Source organism: Mobula hypostoma, chromosome 9 (genome assembly GCF_963921235.1).
Source record: "Mobula hypostoma chromosome 9, sMobHyp1.1, whole genome shotgun sequence".
Taxonomy (NCBI): Eukaryota; Metazoa; Chordata; class Chondrichthyes; order Myliobatiformes; family Myliobatidae; genus Mobula; species Mobula hypostoma.
The window spans coordinates 105444417-105459114 of NC_086105.1; the positions used below are offsets into that span (position 1 = coordinate 105444417).

The 14698-nt window shown below is 41.5% G+C and overlaps 1 protein-coding gene across 1 annotated transcript in view; it reads right to left on the bottom strand.

The window, feature by feature from the left end:
• Nucleotides 1-14698, bottom strand: part of rab40c (RAB40c, member RAS oncogene family) — an 83738-nt gene that overhangs the window by 14845 nt on the left and 54195 nt on the right. The window contains exons 2-3 of the mRNA XM_063058830.1: nt 12996-13056; nt 4052-4112 (exon numbers count right to left, since the gene is read on the bottom strand). Of these exons, the coding sequence (XP_062914900.1) occupies nt 4052-4112; nt 12996-13056 (122 nt within the window). The remainder of the gene's footprint in view (nt 1-4051; nt 4113-12995; nt 13057-14698) is intronic.

Genomic DNA, 14698 nt, shown 5'->3' on the forward strand with positions numbered 1-14698 from the left:
CTCTGGGACCAGAATAAATAAAACACTCGTCTTTCTTCTCTTTTCATACACTCCAGGGACTCCAACATTGCTTGAAGGTAAATCTGCAATTCACTTACACTACTTTAATGCCCTGCTTTCAACATCCACCAAGTGAGCTCTTCTACACTAGACAATCTCTATGTAGATTGGGTGATGCCTTGTGGAACCGTTAATTTAGTTTGCAAGGGTGACTGAGATTTCAGTTGCCAGTGTTATGTGTCCATGCATACCCATGTTTTTTTCTGTTCTCTCTCTCTCTCTCTCAGATAAAGTAGGTTTTGGAGGAGCGATCAGGCGGATCGATCAGTCGCTCTTGCAGTGAAAAGGAAAGGGGTTGACTGGTGGGGAGTTGTCCATGTGTCCACCCTCGCCTGGATGATAGCTTCACCACAGAAAACCGGTCCCCTTTGTTAAAGCCACAGTCGGTGACTTTTAAAGGATTTCGAAGGACAACGAGAAGATCAATAGCATCAGCTCACCTGAAGACTCAAATCTCTCCCTCTTTCTCATATATATATATATATTGTTACGTACCCCGTAACTGGGTTGCCAAACCAGCAGAAATGGATCACTCAGTTGGAGTCTGGAGTACTAGAACTAAGAAAGTTTTATTAAAGAAACAAGCAACACAGTAATCGAAAGGATAATAAATGCAACAGTTCAGCGATGATAAACACACATGTGCACAGAATTAAGATAACAGCATCAATCAAGCTCTATCGTTGTCTAGGGGTAAATGACCAAATTTAAAAGTGACTCAAAGTTCAGTCCAGTTCAGTTCGCAGTAAACGTTGCCATGGCGATGGACAACGTGGGGGGCAAGAGAGAGATAGAACAGGAACAACTGATCATTCAGAACACTGCTTCACTCACAGACCGGCGATATTGCTCACAAGCAGCTTTTTGGGCGGGTCCTTGGTGATGTCACCTGAGGTCACCGACTGTGACCCCTCCTCCAGATGCGGTCGATCCTCTGCAGTGAACCCGGCACCCAGGCAAGGGCGGACACACACCGGGTTCCCGCTGATCGTACCTTTCCACCCTGGTCGTTGTCTGGTACTTCTCACCCACTCGTGAGAGGCGCACCGCTTCCAGGGTCTCGTTATCTCGGGTGGCGTGTGTCCTGCCTTAGCGAACCGGTCCCCTCTTATCCCCCTGCTGGGGTATCGCCCGTCCATCACTTCAAACAGTTCAAGGTTCAAAGAGGGGAGCCGCTCCAGACAGCTCTCTCTCTCCCCTGTTCCTTCATTACACATCTCCAGACGCTGCTCCATTGTTCCTTATCTCTCCTTCTCCTGAGGGCAGGTGGCAGACCAAATGCTGATGTCACTGATGCTAACCCAGGCCAGCAAACATCTTAATTTTATGTGTATTCTCGTAACTATATATATAGCTAACCTGTTTGATTTATCTACACTTATATTACTGTATTGCATAGTTACTAATAAGTATTATTAGTTAATAGCAATACTGGACTCCAAAGTGTTTTCTATTTCTGCTGGTTCTTTATTCCCGTCACGGGGTACGTGACACTACAAACCGGATTGCCTGTGTTCACATTATCCTTTTCTCATCACAAAAAACACTGAGGGCGAGACTTAAAAAAAAAATGCTGTTTCCCTGACACTCCTAGACTAGAGCGAACAGGAGGACGCAACACCTGTCATTTTAATTCTGAATCTTAGTTCCACTCTGCCCTCTCTGTGTAGCGACTTTCATCCAGAGCAGCACATTTTTTAGGTTTAAGGAACAGTACCTTATCCTAAATCTACCGGTTTTTGTTTTGCTTTCATATCACTATTCTCAACTGCTGTGCAATTTTCAGTTCAAGTGAATATATTTAGCAAATTTTCTAATAATATAAATTCACATGAAATTTTGAGTACCACTATTCATATAGGTGGAATTGTGATAAAAATGGGTAAATGAGTCCTCCAAGGCTAGACATATAGGAAGTGAATGCTAAACAATTAGAAATCTTCTGTATATTTGTCAAACACACTATTCAAAGGCTAAACAAAATTTTTAGGTGAGAACACAACAGACTGTCATTTAGATCTTAGTTAACAACTAGCTAATACAAAATTTATAAAACAGGATGAATGTAATTGTGAAAGAACATTCCAACTGAGGAGCTGTGCATAATCAATGTGTGACAGAATTGGATGGTTGAGACTGATACCAGAGGTGCTACACTAGAAATCTTCAAGCTTTTCTACTTTTGTGGTACGTAAGGAAGATTTCTGCAAACTGCTGCTTCTGCAAATAGCAGGTTTAAAGAATTACGTTTTTTCTGATCAATGATAAAGAAGCTAGTATTTACCATGAGGAATATATTCCTGTATCCCATGTGCACTGCAATACAGCAGAAATTGCAGATCCTCTATCACCAGGCTTCCACTGCAGTAAGGCAGATTGTTTGACAACTTTACTTCAGAAGATCATGAGAACACCTGGGCTGTCTCTCTACTGATTTCTAGTAACTTCCGTAATTAATATAAATATTACATCCTTACTATTTTGTGCCTCTTAACAACTCAGTCACAATTCTGAACTTTATTCTGCAATTAAGGATCTCAAATGTACAATATAAATGACTAGAATCTTCCATTAAAATACATTAATAGAATTCATATTTGAAAAGGAAAGGACAGGATTCCAATCTTATAATACTACTAACTAAACTCTCTACTTTTATTAGTAGAGGAAAACAATATTAGCACAACCATCTTTCCTGTCGCCATCACTTTAAAGATTGCTGAAAAGTTTAAAATCAAAGCATAATAATTTCTGGGATATGGTCACTTCATAGCTTATTAGTAACACCATGAATAATTAAAACTGGAATAAAATGTCAAAAAACTCTCATTTCCAAAGGAGGCCAGTTTTTCTACAAATATTTTGCTAATGAGTAAAACAAAAATCACATTCTATTCAATCATGACAACAGTGTTTTCCCAACGTATACAAAAAGTAACATTTTAGCAGAGGCAGATTTAAATGTATTTTATATGGAAAAACTTAAATTGGGGATTAAATTCCAAAGAGAATTTTACTTCAGAAGAAACCTGCTGATAATCAAAGCTATGAAGTATTCCATTTACCAACATCAGAATGGTTATCAACTTTAAATTCATTAGCACAGCAGTTATTTAAAGTGATTCTAACCTTGTATCCCAATCACCTCAAATGTGAATGTGAACCTCTGTGCTCATTAAGCAGAGTGACTTCAAGCATCATATTACATATGGCATAGTTAAAAGAGCAGCTTCTTCAAAAATTGCCTTGATGGAATTGCTTACTATTCTAGGGATTTTATGAGCTAGTTCTACTTGTTTAGGACTTCATCAGGCAAAAATTTCCAACATCCATGGCACATTCACGAGGGCTTTTAATATTACATTATTAACAACTCTAGAGCAAACTGATGAACTCATTCATTCTTCTTCCAATACCCAGACAGCACAAAAATCAACCCATTTGGTCTCCAGAATTAACATTACCTTTGTATTTCAAGACTGATCCAGTCTCATCAAGGCATATCAAAGCAAAACACAATTTGCTTTGCCTTTGCACTGCCTATAAAAATGTAATAGAGTTGTATACATAGACAAATCAAGCTTTACACATGATATTCACAACAGCGGTGGAAAATACAAAACAAAAACAATATAGATATTTCATATTTGTCAGAGAAGTCATTTGTTTTCAAGGGGATCTCATTAAAACTTCCAAAACTCAATCACTGATAGCAGACCAAACTGGAGTGTCTTAGGAGTAAGATATCTAGAACTGAGGTGGGAAAAAGTTTCTTCACTCAGAGGGTGATAAACCTATGGAATTCTCAATCACACCAGGCATACATTTGTAGATAAACACACAAAAAAAAAGAACTGAATGGTATTGAGACAGAGCGGGAATATGACGCTAAGATAAATAATTATCCATTGGTTGCAGTGAATGGTGAATCAGGCTTGCAGGAATGAAATGCCCTATTCCCATTTTCTTTGCTTGTCCAAATACTACACACCTGTGCACCCCGGGAATAGGACCTGAAGATTGTGCAGAACCTTCCTTGGCCTGAAGTGTCCCTAAAACATTAAAAAAAAAACAGCTTAATTAGCATTAGCATTTTCAAAGCAATTTCCTCAATACTAGATTTTAAAACCGTTAGGGAATAAATTGGAATGTTAAGTGTTCAATAGCTTTTAAAAGAAACATAATTGTAGTTTAAAGAATTACAATTATGATTAGCTTTTAAGCCTCCATCTTCCACCTTCCTGAATGAAGGAAGAAATAAGTTTATTTCCAGCTTTGATCATTTTATTTAACATTTCTATTAGATTTATAGTTTTGTATTACTGACACTGCATATGATTCTACATCATTGAATGTCTGTACCAGGTAACAGTTGAGCTATTACATTGATAAATCCAGCAGCTAATAGACCAGAAACACAGCGACTGAAATTAATTATTAACTCCATTAGATAAAAGATAGATGATATTTCTGCTAACTGGGTTAAGGGGTGAAAAGTGAAAAGTTTAAGGGGAATATAAGTGGAGACTTCTTCACTCAGAGGGTCGTGGATGTGTTGCCAGCACAAGTAGTACACGTGAGTTCAATTTCAACGTTTATGAGAAGTTTGGATGGGTGCTGGACAGGGTTGTACTTTTTGTAGGCTTTTCCGCTCAAGAGCATTGGTGCTCCATACCAGACTGTGATGCAGCCAGTCAATATTCTCTCCACTATACATCTACAGAAGTTTGTCGAAGTGTTAGATGACATGCTAAATCTTCACAAATTTCTAAGTAGAGTCGTTGCCATGCTTTCTTTGTAATGGCACTTACTTGCTGGACTGGACCCAGGACAAATCCTCTGAAAAGATAACACCATGGAATTTAAAGTTGCTGACCCTCTCTGTTCACCCAATGAGGACTGGTTCCTGGTTTCTTCCTCCTCAAGTCAATAATCAGCTCCTTGATCTTGCAGACATTGAGTAACAGGTTGTTGTAATGGCACCACTCAGCCAGATATTTGACTCCCTCCTATATGCTGATTCATCACCACCTTTTAGTCAGCCAATCCCAATGGTGTTGACAGCAAACTTACATAGGAAATAAAAGTAGAAAATGCTTGAAATACTCAGCTTAGTCGGAAGCTTATGTGCAGAGAAAAACAGATGTTTCAAGTTGATCATCTTTCATCAGAAGTTACAAAAAAAAGCTTAAAAATTCATTTGTTTCCAAGTTGCAGAGAAAGGGGAAGGTGGAGAACAATGGAAATGTTTTTGATACAAAATCTGAATAAAGGACACTAAATAATATGCAGTAGTGATATCAGCTTGTTAACTACAGATGCTCTGTTTGGGAAATATAGAAATAGGAGGGAAAAGGAACAATAGAAAAGACGCTATATTTAACTTAGTGTATGATAGTTGATGCTCAAAGTGTTCTTGCTACACCGAAGTAAACATAATGGAGACTGGGTGACCACTTTGCAGAACATCTGCTTTCAGTGTGCTTAGGCCGACCCTGAGATTCCAACTATCTGTCATATTAATTCTCGATTCATTGCCAACAAATCTCCTATTTTAACATTATATGGCTCAGTACTCAACAATGAATTCAACAACAGTGAAGGAGTGGAGCTTTGAGGCTTTGACTCGAGAGGCTTCGACTAGAAGAGGCGGAGGACAAGCTTGCTCGCAGTTAGTCTTTACAATGCCTCCTGAGACGGTGATGTGCCTCTCATGTGAGATATGGCAGTCTTGGGGGAACGCCCCTCTCCCGCAGAGTCACATCTGCCAGAAGTGCATACGCCTGGGCGACCTGGAAGACCGTGTAAGGAATCTGGAGCAGCAGCTGGCTGACCTTCGACTCATAACGGAAAATGAAGCAGTCATAGATGAGACATACAAGGAGGTAGTCACACCTAGGCTGTCGGAAGCAGGTTGTTGGGTGACAGTCAGAGGGGGGAAAGCGAAGGTGAGCAGACAGGTAGTGCAGAGCACCCCTGTAGCCATTCCCCTGAATAATAAGTTTACCGTCCTGGATACTGTTGGAGGGGACGACCGACCAGGTGTGAGCCACGGTGGCAGGGCCTCCGGCACTGAGTCTGACCTGGTGGTGCAGAAGGGTAGGACGGAGGAGAGGAGAGCTGTCGTCATTGGAGACTCTATAGTCAGGGGAGCAGACAGGAGATTTTGTGGATGTGAAAAGGACACCCACATGGTTTGTTGCCTCCCGGGTGCCAGGGTCCGGGATGTCTCTGACCGGGTGCACGACATCCTGGTATGAGAGGGAAAGCAGCCAGATGTCGTGATACATGTTGATACCAATGACATAGGCAGGACGAGGGATGAGGTCTTGAAATGTGAGTTTTGGGAACTAGACAGAAGGCTGAAGAACAGGACCTCAAGGGTGGCGTTCTCAGGATTGCTGCCAGTGCTACATGACAGTGATGGTAAGAACTGGAGGAGATGGCAGTTGAATGCGTGGCTGAGGAGTTGGTGCAGGGACCAGGGTTTTAGATTTTTGGATCATTGGGATCTCTTCTGGGGAAGGTGGGACCTGTACAGATTGGATGGGTTGCACCTGAATCTGAGGGGGAGCACTATCCTTGCAGGTAGGTTTGCTAGCATGGTTCGAGAGGGTTTAAACTAATTTGCAAGGGGGATGGGACCCGAAGCGATAGAGCAGTGAAAGAAGTTCATGGAGTAAAGCCAGATCTAACATATAGAGAGGCTTTGAGGAAAGAGAAGCAGAATAAACGGTGTAAAGGTAGTAAGGCAGAAGGGCTGAAGTGTGTGTACCTCAATGCAAGAAGCATCAGGAACAAAGGTGATGAACTGAGAGCTTGGATACATACATGGAATTATGATGTAGTGGCCATACAGAGACTTGGCTGGCACCAGGGCAGGAATGGATTCTCAATATTCCCCGATTTCAGTGCTTTAAAAGGGATAGAGAAGGGGGAAAAAGGGGAGGAGGGAAGGCATTAATGGTCAGGGATACTATTACAGCTACAGAAAGGGTGGGTAATGCAGCAGGATCCTCTTTTGAGTCTGTATGGGTGGAAGTCAGGAACAGGAAGGGAGCAGTTACTCTATTGGGGGTATTCTATAGGTCCCCTGGTAGCAGCAGAGATACAGAGAAGCAGATTGGGAGACAGATTTTGGAAAGGTGCAAAAATAACAGGGTTGTTATCATGGGTGACTTTAACTTCCCTAATACTGATTGGCACCTGATTAGTTCCAAGGGTTTAGATGGGGCAGAGTTTGTTAAGTGTCTCCAGGATGGATTCCTGTCACAGTATGTGGACAGGCCGACCAGAGGAATGCCATACTAGATCTAGTACTAGGTAATGAACCAGGTCAGGTCACAGATCTCTCAGTGGGTGAGCATCTGGGGGACAGTGACCACCTCTCCCTGGCCTTTAGCATTATCATGGAAAAGGACAGAATCAGACGGGACAGGAAAATTTTTAATTGAGGAAGGGCAAATTATGAGGCTATAAGGCTAGAACTTGCGGGTGTGAATTGGGATGATGTTTTTGCAGGGAAATGTACTATGGACATGTGGTCGATGTTTAGAGATCTCTTGCGGGATGTAAGGGATAAATTTGTCCCGGTGAGGAAGATAAAGAATGGTAGGGTGAAGGAACCATGGGTGACAAGTGAGGTGGAAAATCTAGTCAGGTGGAAGAAGGCAGCATACATGAGGTTTAGGAAGCAAGGATCAGATGGGTCTATTGAGGAATATAGGGAAGCAAGAAAAGAACTTAAAGGGCTGAGAAGAGCAAGAAGGGGACATGAGAAGGCCTTGGTGAGTAGGGTAAAGGAAAACCCCAAGGCATTCTTCAATTATGTGAAGAAAAAAAGGATGACAGGATTGTGACTAGTGGTGTCCCACAAGGATCTGTTCTGGGACCTCTACTTTCGTGATTTTTATTAACGACCTGGGTGTGGCGGTAGAGGAGTGGGTTGGCAAGTTTGCAGACAACACAAAGGTTGGTGGTGTTGTAGATAGTGTAGAGGATTGTCGAAGATTGCAGAGAGACATTGATAGGATGCGGAAGTGGGCTGAGAAGTGGCAGATGGAGTTCAACCAGGAGAAGTGTGAGGTGGTACACTTTGGAAGGACAAACTCCAAGGCAGAGTACAAAATAAATGGCAGGATACTTGGTAGTGTGGAGGAGCAGAGGGATCTGGGGGTACATGTCCACAGATCCCTGAAAGTTGCCTCACAGGTAGATAGTGTAGTTAAGAAAGCTTATGGGGTGTTAGCTTTCATAAGTCGAGGGATACAGTTTAAGAGTCACAATGTAATGACGCAGCTCTATAAAACTCTGGTTAGGCCACACTTGCAGTACTGTGTCCAGTTCTGGTCGCCTCACTAAAGGAAGGATGTGGAAGCATTGGAAAGGGTACAGAGGAGATTTACCAGGATGCTGCCTGGTTTAGAGAGTATACATTATGATCAGAGATTAAGGGAGCTAGGGCTTTACTCTTTGGAAAGAAGGAGGATGAGAGGAGACATGATAGAGGTGTACAAGATAATAAGAAGAATAGATAGAGTGGATAGCCAGCATCTCTTCCCCAGGGCACCACTGCTCAATACAAGAGGACATGGCTTTAAGGTAAGGGGTGGGAAGTTCAAGGGGGATATTAGAGGAAGGTTTTTTTACTCAGAGAGTGGTTGGTGCGTGGAATGCACTGCCTGAGTCGGTGGTGGAGGCAGATGCACTAGTGAAGTTTAAGAGACTACTAGACAGGTATATGGAGGAATTTAAGGTGGGGGTTATATGGGAGGCAGGGTTTGAGAGTCGGCACAACATTGTGGGCCGAAGGGCCTGTAATGTGTTGTACTATTCTATGTCCTATCAGATAACCATCCAATCCAGTTTCTGTCAAAACTGATCTGTTCTAATGGAAAGTCAAACAAAGGTTTAAATTTCATTTCTACAGAGAGACTACCTGGCCTAATGAGTCCCAGCAGTTTGCTTTTTCCAAATAAAAATCAGTATCTCTATTACAATTTTAGCTATGCCTCCCCTTTCTGCTCCTCCCCAGAATTCCCAGTGCTATTTCCTTCCATTTCCTTATCTGTTGTTATCAAGCCTTCACCACACTCTTTCTGCCAGCACTGCAGACAAGTGTCATCCAGAATCACTATGAGAAGAAAATACCAACAGTTTGCAAATACCCAAATGATAAATTGCTTTTTTCTCTGATGAACTGCAAGTGTTAAACTTCTGTTGAATTAAGAAACATTGGTATCAGATTATATGTACAGAAATCATCCTTCTACCTGCAAAGAATAACTACAGAACTGGTCATCTACTCAGTTTTTGAGTAAAGAAAATACATAACCAGCATAGAGACACTCACTACAATGCAGAGATATAGCAAGATAAATAGTTTTACTGTAGAAGTGATTGAAGAAACAAGCTTGCCCTGACGTCTATGAATACTAACCAGCATTAGAGATCCTAGGAAAATACTTTGTAAAGCTTTTTTTAAATGATCATTTACAAGCGCATGTAGGGAAAAAGTTAAATCAAAATTAGCTACAAAACTAGTTAGGTCTTGGATTCAGGTTCCGAGATAAATAGCAAGAACTCAATCATCCCCAGACTTGACCAGATTGTGAAGCCAGCTCCAGGTGAGTGTGCAAAAAGTATCCCCATGGAATGGCTTGGCTTTAACTCCTGCACAGTTGAACACAGAACATGTTAGGTAATGGGCATTTGAGTGAGATATACAGGATGATTACCAACTACAGGAGGAAGCAATATATTTGAAATAAAGAGAAACTGAGAGGTTTTTTAAGTGTATTGACGTGTATCTTCATATGCTTTGCTTTAAGACATTCTGTAGCCAACCTCTAGTTAAACCAATAAGCTACATTCACTTCTAGGATGATTACAGAGTACAAAACCTAAGCATAATAATTTTTAAAAATCTACTGTCCTCAAAATCAGTAGACTTCTGCCTGCAGACCACCCAGCTAGTGAGTATAGTTTCCCATTAAGGGCTGATCCACTGGGCTGTCGGTAAAAATGAAACAAAGGACCTTCCTACTATCCCCCTGACTAATGTAGGGTATCTGGAAAATAAATTGAAGACCTCAGAGCAAGAATACATTTCTAGAAGGAGATTAGGGACTGCTGCATACTAAGCTTCACAGAGACATGGCTCACCCCCAGCATTCCAGACAGAGCACTTCAGCCCAAGGGCTTCATCCTCCATCACATGGAATGGATAGCAGCATCAGGTAAAAGCAGAGGCAGTGGCATTTGCTTTATGATTAACTCAATCATGCAGTTTTATTTTAGTTTTGTTCCCCTGAAATGGAATATTCATAGTCAAGTGTCCATTTTATCTGCAGGAGAGTTATCCACTGTAATCCTGGTAGCAGTTGTCATTCCACCCTTGGCCACTGTCAGGCAAGAACTGAAGGAACTGAGCACCATGATCAGCTATCATGAAACAGTGCACCCTGATACCTTCCCAATCATTGTGAGGACAAGAACCTGGCCAGCTTGAAGAAGTTTCTGACCAAATATCACCAATCTATCACCTGTGGAACTAGAAGAGTCAACACACTTGACCACTGTTATACCACCATCATGCCATGCCATACCATGCCCAAATTTTGGCAAGTACTATCACCTGGCTGCACTTCTACTCCTGCTGCATAGTCTGAAGCTGAGGACCACAGTACCAGTGGTGAGGACTGCAAAGATATGGTCAAGGGAGGCAGGGAAGCGTTTACAAGGTTGTCTTGAAATGGTGAACTGGGCCATTTTCAGAGATTCATTTTTGGATTTGAATGAATATGCCACATTGTCACCAACTTCATAAAAACCTGTGTGGATGAGTGTGTGCCTCTAAAAACATACTGGACATTCCCGAACCAGAACCTGTGGATAAACTGTGAGATTCACTGTTCAGGACTAGATCTGTGGTGGTCAAGACCAGTGATTCAGAACTTTACAGGAAGTCCAGGCCATCTTAAAAGTGAATAAGCAATTCAGAGTGAAGTTAGAGACAGAATTGGATGCACGTTGGCTATGGGAGGATTTGCAGGCCATTATGTCCTGTACGGGTAAACCTAACATCATAATCTAAGCTGTGATGTTTCGCTCCCTGATGAACTGCATGGCTTTTATGCAAACTTTAAAAGGGGGAATAAAACTATACCTGTGCAAATCCCTGAGGCATCTGGCTGAGATATGTGTCTCAGAGGCTGAATTCAGAACATCTTTCACAAAGTGACAGGTCCCAACAGTGTACCTGGTAGGGCACTAAAAACCTGTGCCAAATAACTGGTAGGAGTATTCAGGAACATCAATTTTTTATTCCGGCAGTGAGAGGTTTCCACCCACTTCAAAAGGGTATCAATCATACTGGTTCCAAAAGAAGAGCAAGGTGAGCTACCTCAATGACTATTGCCCAGTTGCACTCAAATCTACTGTATGGAAGTGCTTTCAGAGGTTGATCATGGCTAGAATTAACTCCTGCCTAAGCAAGGACCTGTCAGTGCGGATCAGAAATAACATCACCATCAAAGATTCTAGCAAATTTCAACAGTTGTACTGTGGAGAGCATTCAAGCTGGTTGCATAGTCATCCAGTATAGAGGGGCCACTGCACAAGATTTGAAAAAGCTGCAGAGGGTTGTAAACTCTGCCAGCTCCATCATGGACACTGGTCTCCCTACCATCAAGGAAGTCTTCAAAAAGCTGATTCCTCAAAAAGGCAGCATCCTTCATTAAGGATCCCCACCACTCAGGACATGCTTTCTTCTCATTACTATCATCAGGGATGAGCTACAGGAGCCCACAATCACACACACAACATTTTAGGAACAGTTTCTTCCCCTCCACTAACAGATTTCTGAATGGTCCATGATTCCATGAAAACTACCTCACTATATTTGCACTACTTATTTTTAATACATATTTTGATTGTAATATATAGTAATTTTTAAAATGTGTTGCGCTGTATTGAACAACAAATTTCATGGCATATGTCAGTGATAATAGAACTGACTCTGATTCATCTTAATTTTTCTCAGTGAAGCTCTCCTATCCTAGAACATACTTCCCTCTCTCTCTTTTGCCCAAATATTGCTTACAAATTTGAAATGGAAGCAGGTGTAAGGGTGGTGGAGGTGATACATGCTGACCAACCTGGAGCTTTTTCGCCCCAAACATTTATTCTGTAACATTGTATTTCACAAAGAAACTACTTAGACTTGATCTGTTAGTAGATAGAGTAATCCAAATGCTACCAACAACTATTAAATGACATAATAATGGACAGACCTGAATGACTTATTCATGGCCCATTGTGCCATTACATTAGTAGTACATGGCACAGGGCAGGAAAACAGTTGGGGGGGGGGTGTAGAATAAAGGAAATTAACTTGGATTTATAAATTAGCTTTACAACCTCAAAGTATCCTCAGCCTCTGGCAAAGTGCGATACAATCAAATATGTTTTGAAATGCAGTCCCTACTGAGATGCAAGAAATTGAGCACAGAAAACTCTCAATGACAGCAATGAGATATGTGAACATCTGCTATAGTAAAATCGGTTAGCTAGAATAACAAAATTCTATGTCAACTCTTTAGTTGGTGTTATTGACCTCGTGTTTAACATTCACTTGATGACAAGTTGGACATGTTTTTAAAATCGCATCTCATCCACAGTACAATCAATTCCTAACCACTCTTTAAAGTGGTCCAGCAAACCACTTACTGCCATCACTAGCTCATAGACTGCAGCAGTTTAAGGTGACAGTTGGCAATCATTTTCCCCCAAGTACATTTCAGATGAGCAGTGCCAGCAAAGCATATGTATAAAAAGAGTAAAGCCAGGGCTCTAGCTTGCAAACCTTCTGTGAATATTCCAGAACAGTTTAAAAACCACAAGTGCACTTTCACAGTATTTTTTAAAAATCTTACCAGAGCTCTAGTTTTACACGTCTGCCATCCAGCAGAATTGTAGTGGTCTTATAGGCAATTCCTGTAAAAAACACACAAAAATAAATTACAAACAAGAGAAAATCTGAAGATGCTGGAAATGTGAGCAACACACACAAAATGCTGGAGGAATTCAGCAGGCCAGGCAGCATCTTTGGAAAAAAAAGTACAGTTGACATTTCAGGCAGAAACCTTTTCAGCAGGACTGGAGGGAAAAAAAAAGCTGAGGAGAAGAATTGAAAGGTGGGGGGAGGCCTTCTGTCTCTTTCACCAATCAACTTCCTAGCTCTTTGCTTCATCCCTCCCCCTTCAAGTTTCACCTATTGCCTGGCGTTTCTCTCTCCCCTCCCCCCACCTTTCAAATCTATTCCTCAGCTTCTTTTCTCCAGTCCTGCTTAAGGGTTTTGGTCCAAAACATGCCTAAGACCATAAAATATAGTACAGTAGGCCATTTGGCCCAGAGTCTGCTCTGCCATTCAATCATAGGCTGATCCAATTCTTCCCGTCATCACCACTCCCTTGCCTTCTCCCCATACCCTTTGATGCCCTGGCTAATCAAGAACCTATCTATCTTTGCCTCAAATGCACCCAATGACTTGGCCTCCACAGCTGCTTGTGGCAACAGATTCTACAGATTTACCACCCTCTGACTAAAGTAATTTCACCACATCTCTGTTTTAAATGGACGTCCTTCAATTTTGAAGTTGTGCCCTCTTGTCTTAGAATCCCCTACGATGGGAAATAATTTTGCCATATCTAATCTGTTCAAGCCTTTTAACATTTGGAATGTTTCAATGAGATCCTCCCCCTCCCCCCCGCCATTCTCCTGAACTCCAGGGAATATAGCCCAAGAGCTGCCAGATGCTATTCATACAGTAACCCTTTCATTCCTAGAATCATTCTCGTGAATCTTCTCTGAACCCTCTCCAATGTCAGTGTATCCATTCTAAAATAAGGAGCCCAAAACTGCACACAATACTCCAAGTGTGGTCTCACGAGTGCCTTATTGAGCCTCAACATCACCTCCGTGCTCTTATATTCTATACCTTGAGAAATGAATGCCAACATTGCATTTGCCTTCTGCACCACTGACTCAACCCGGAGGTTAACTTTGAGGTATCCTGCACAAGAACTCCCAAGACCCTTTGCATCTCTGCATTTTGAATTCTCTCCCCAACTAAATAATAGTCTGCCCATTTATTTCTTCCACAAAAGTGCATGACCATACTTTTTCAAACATTGTATTTCACTTGCCACTTCTTTGCCCAGTCCCCTAAACTATCTAAGTCTCTCTGCAGGCTCTCTGTTTCGTCAATACCACCCGCTCCTCCATCTATCTTTGTATCACCTTGTAACATGTCGACTATACATTTTTCCCCATAGATGCTGCCCGGTCTGCTGAGTTCCTCCAGCATTTTGTATGTTGCATGAAAATAAACTGATCATTAATGTCACTTTTTTCTACAGTTTCAAGATAGCATTGTACATTTTGTCCAGTTAATTAAAACAATTATTAAAAATACTACATTTCTCCACAACTGATAACTTTTCAAACTTAAATTTCTACTTCAGGAAAATTCTCCAGGTTTAAATGTTATTAAGTGCTTTACACAGCACACCAGTTGATACTCAATAGATTTGTGGTTAGAACAAAAATGACTGAAGCAAGTTGCAATGGGATAAAT